The sequence below is a fragment of the Myzus persicae genome, unplaced genomic scaffold, assembly GCF_001856785.1.
Source record: "Myzus persicae strain clone G006 unplaced genomic scaffold, MPER_G0061.0, whole genome shotgun sequence".
Lineage (NCBI taxonomy): Eukaryota > Metazoa > Arthropoda > Insecta > Hemiptera > Aphididae > Myzus > Myzus persicae.
The window spans coordinates 41,964-46,674 of NW_019100475.1; the positions used below are offsets into that span (position 1 = coordinate 41,964).

At 41.0% G+C, this 4,711-nt stretch overlaps 1 protein-coding gene across 1 annotated transcript; it reads right to left on the bottom strand.

The window, feature by feature from the left end:
• Nucleotides 1-418: 418 nt before the first annotated feature.
• LOC111026761 lies at nucleotides 419-3,145 on the bottom strand. Its single transcript, XM_022304897.1, has 3 exons — nucleotides 3,016-3,145; nucleotides 2,084-2,915; nucleotides 419-2,027 (listed from the first exon to the last, which is right to left on the bottom strand). The coding sequence occupies exons 1-3, from the start codon at nucleotides 3,143-3,145 to the stop codon at nucleotides 419-421; spliced, it is 2,571 nt and encodes an 856-aa protein (XP_022160589.1).
• Nucleotides 3,146-4,711: the final 1,566 nt, after the last annotated feature.

Here is a 4,711-nt window from a genome sequence, read left to right on the forward strand (position 1 = left end):
TTTCGTTGGCTCCTCTCGTTCTTATGTAAATGCATGCTCCGTATGCTTCTTCAGACGCGTCGCAGAAGCCATGAAACTCGATAACATTGCAGACGGCTGATATCACCTTTCTTGGTATGCAAATGTTCTTTAATGTCTCTAGGTCTCGCATGAATGTTTTCCATCTCTCTATAACGTCTGCAGAGAGTGGACTATCCCACTCAACCTTCAACGCCCAAATTTGCTGCATGAATATTTTTCCTTTGAGTAGCACGGGTGCTAGAAACCCGAGCGGATCAAATACTTGGTTTAGATCGGAAAGGACAGTTCTCTTAGTACATCTTGATTTTGTTGAATCCATGGCTATGCTGAAATGGAATTCATCTTGATATGGTCTCCACTGTAAACCAAGTGACTTCACTGTGTCACCATCCTTTATTTAGAAGGTGTATAGTGGATCAGCCTCTGCCTTGCCTACGTGTTGTAGCACCTTAGTAGAATTTGAACACCATTTACGTAGTGGAAGTTTGGCGGAAATTAAGATAGTGTTTAGTTCTTGTTGTAATTTTATACAATCCTCTTCAGTCTCAGCTCCTGTCATCAAATCATCCATGTATATATCATTTTTGATAACTTCTGAGGCTCTTGGATATTCGTTGTGTACCAGGTGAGCTAAGGTTACAAGGCATTGTGTTGCAAGAAATGACGCTGGTTTCATGCCATATGTTACAGTCGTTAGATTGAATGTTTTTAAAGGTTCAGTAGGCGAGTCTCTCCATACAATTCGCTGCAAGTCCCAGTCCCTTTCATCGATTGCCACTTGTCGAAACATTTTTTCGATATCAGCCATCAATGTATATTGGTGCATTCTAAATCTAGCCAATATGGTGAAGACATCTGCTTGTACTGTTGGACCATGCATCAATATATCGTTTAACGATACTCCGGAAGAGCTCCTTGCTGAGGCGTCAAATACAACCCTAATTTTAGTCGTTAAGCTTGACTCCTTTTGTACCGCATGGTGTGGTAAATAACAAGATCGGACCGGCAACTCAACTTCATTTTGAACTTCTTTCATGTGACCCATCTCAAGATATTCTTTCATGAACCTTGTATATTCTGTTCTTAGCTTGTCATCCCTTTGAAGCCTCCTCTCCACGCTCAAAAACCGTGTGGTTGCCATTATTTGCGTGTTACCGAGCATGTCTGTTGAGATATTGATAGGTAATCGAACAATGAACCGACCTTCTTCGTTGTGTCGCGTGTTGTTCTGGAAGTGATGTAGAGCCTTGTCATCTTCCAAGTATCTCTGATTACCCTTAGAATTGTCGTAATGTGTCGAATCTTCTGTCCTGTCATTGACATCCGAATCTCTTTCTAGAGTTTCTCCAATATTTAAAAGACAAGTTGCATCTATTACTCCAGTCACAATCCAACCAAATTTGCTATCTTGTAGATAAAGCTTCCCTGTGATAAGTGGAATCCGCTCGGTTCCTATCAAATCGAAGAAAAGAGCACTTCCAATTAATAGGTCAATCGATCCCGATTCACAGAATGTTGGATCTGCTAGGAAAGGTACAAATTCATTAGGAATGTTCCAACCATCCCTGGGAGTTGGTATAGCGGATAAGTCATTCACTATAACAGGCAATATGTGACAGGTCATTTCGACATCAAATTTCTTGACGGAGGAATTTACGGTTACGTCTACACTTGCACCCGATTGAGTCTTGCTGGTACCAATACCGCATATTGGTAGGACGTTTGTTCTCTGTTTTAATCCTAAAACTCTCGAAAGCTTTCTTGAAATAAAGTTTACTTGTGAGCCACTGTCCAGGACGGCTCGACACCTGTGATAGGAACCGTTGCTGTCCTTTACGGTGACTACTGCTGTTGCTAAAAATACGTGTTCACTTGTTGCTTGAGCTGGCATGGACACTTTCTGACTGTTGCTCGGCGAGGTATCTTCCTTTGATGAGCTTGGAAGATCGTCCTCCTTCTGTCTGGTTGCTCCTGATTTCCTCTCTTGATGGAGTAAGGTGTTGTGCCTGCCTTACATGTTTGACAACTATATTTTGATTTACAATAATCCTTTGAGTGGTACGGTGACAGACAGTTGAAGCAGAGTTTTGCATCTCTTACAACTGTCAATCGACTATTGACGTCTAACTCCTTGAATGAGTCGCAGAAAAATAACCAATGCTTACCCGAGCAGTGAGCACACTTATTGTCGCGGTCATTTTTGTTGGTTAATAGTGTTAATTTTGGCGATTTGTTATTGCTCTTGTATCCCTTTGACCTTTGATGAGGTACAGAGTTAGTGTTGGTTCCCTCCCGTTCGGAACAAAATTGGTAGGAGGTTTCCATTGCCACACAGCGGCCTGCAAGAAATTCTTCTAAATCTACATACCTTGGGAGCTGTGTATTCCTCTGATGTAGTTGCCATCCGTGTAACGTGTCCCTGTCTAACCTCATGCTAATGATAGTTATTAGCCAGGCATCCCATTTGTCCACAGGTTGATCTAATGCCTTAAGAGCTGCAATATGCGTGCATACATGTGAATGTAGTTGTTGAAGCTCGGTTGGGGTTGCATTTTCTACGTGTGGAGATTCTAATAATGATTTGATGTGAGACTGTATGGTTAAGCTCTTATTGTCGTATCTCTGCTTAAGCCGTTCAATCGCTACATAATAGTTGGCATCCGTCATAGGCACCGCTTTGATTAGATCTAGAGCTGCACCAGTAAGATATGATCTGAGGTAGTAAAATTTATGAGCCGATGTAAAACTATTTTCCTCGTGTATTGCAGATCGGAAAAAGTCGAAAAAAGGTTCCCAATCCTGAATGTTCCCGCTGAACTCAGGAATTTTTATTGGTGGTAATTGTATTCGTGACTGGTTTGTTGACGTATTCGAGTTATGTGAAGTATCATGATCTGAAGCATTCCCAATCGGAAATGTATGACTTACGCCGACACTCACAAAGGGCGTAGTACTGCGCCTGTACTGGCTACCCAACAGTTGTCTGGCCCTTACGGGCACAGTACTGGCTACCCAACAGTTGTCTGGCCCTTACGGGCACAGTACTGGCTGAAATGTTAGCCAGTACTATATGAGTACTGGAAAACCATAGCACCGGCAGCCAGTATTGACACAGTACTGGCATACTACGGGCGCCGAATGAACTGTGAGCCAAGGCCAACCAGTGTTTCTAGTAGTTATGCCGACGTTGGCGAAGTACTGGCATATTACGGGACCCACACGATATATGAGCAAAGGCCGGCAATGATTCACGTGGTTGTGCCAACGTCACCGGAGTACTGATATATTATGCGCTTATTATTTTAATGGTGAGCAAAGGTCAGCCAGCGTTAATTGTAGTTGTGCTCAAGCGTTGGACTGTTGGAGAAATACTGGCATATTAAAAAAGATAAAAACTACTGCCTTTAGGAAAAATATATTTCTTATTCGTTGGATATTTATACAAATGCATCATTGTTAATTGTTATAATGTTATATACACACACTTTTGTTTATGTAAATAGATTGGAAATGAAACACAGTCCAGTAAATGATTATTGCAACAAATTATTAGGTAATACCATATACAACCAAAATAACGACGATATACACACATAAATACAAACAAATCCGTCGTGCCAGCGTGCAGCGGTATAAAGTATAAACGGGTATAATTTTTTTTTTTTTTTTTTTATTCATAAAGTCTTACTGACGAATGTCATCTTAACTAATTGTTAATAATGTAGTAATATCTTATCTAACGCTATTGTGATACGTAGCTACTGGCTAGGTATCAGTGTGTCAGCCTGTATTGTAGTTAGTCAGTCTTCCGCCGACTAGTGTACGGACAGTATGTGTGTACGATAGTGTGTGCCACGTACTGTACAAAATAATTGTATTAGTAATATTGAATTCGTTGTAATTAGATTAAAAAAACCAGTGCGCCGTTAAGTCACGTCATTATTTTTATTTAAGTGTACTAACCCTATCTTAAATCTAAGTTGTCATCCTACAACTTCAGAAGTGGGATTCGATCATTAGGATTCAAATTCGAACTGATCAACGGAAAGCGCCACAACCCACAAAACCTCAGATCTCAAAACGAAAATGGAGAATAGTTCGCAAAATGAGTATCATTCCGAGTCTAGTGAGTCAAAAGTTTCAAACGATGTCGGAAACGTGGTTTCCACACCGATACAAATGACGCCAAAAGAAGTAAGTAAAGTTATTTTTGGATCGGAGAATATTGGTTACGATAGTGATGATGGTCGTCAGCAATCGTCAAAAGCATCTGATTCTCAGTCAACAGTGCTACCAACCATCATACCCGAAAACACCAAAGATAAGAAATCTTCAGATGACACTGCTTCGCCAACACCGATAATCACTAATTCGAATATTGATATCAATAGTGCGTTGTGTACACTTCTTCAACAGAATCAACTTCTGATTAACCGCTTGTTGGAACGTGACAATACTCCATTGCGTAATGAATCTCCTTTTCCTACCAATTCCGATGGATTCTATGTTATGCCGGACTTCCACAACACCATTAAGAATTTTTCAGGCATTGAATCTAGGGCTCAAGCCAGAGACTGGCTTCAGTCAGTGCAGTCAGTGGCTCGACTTCATCATTGGCCCGAAGCATTCAAATTAGAAATCGTTCGAACTAAGTTAGTTGCGGCTGCGAGCAACTGGCTGTGTGGACGAA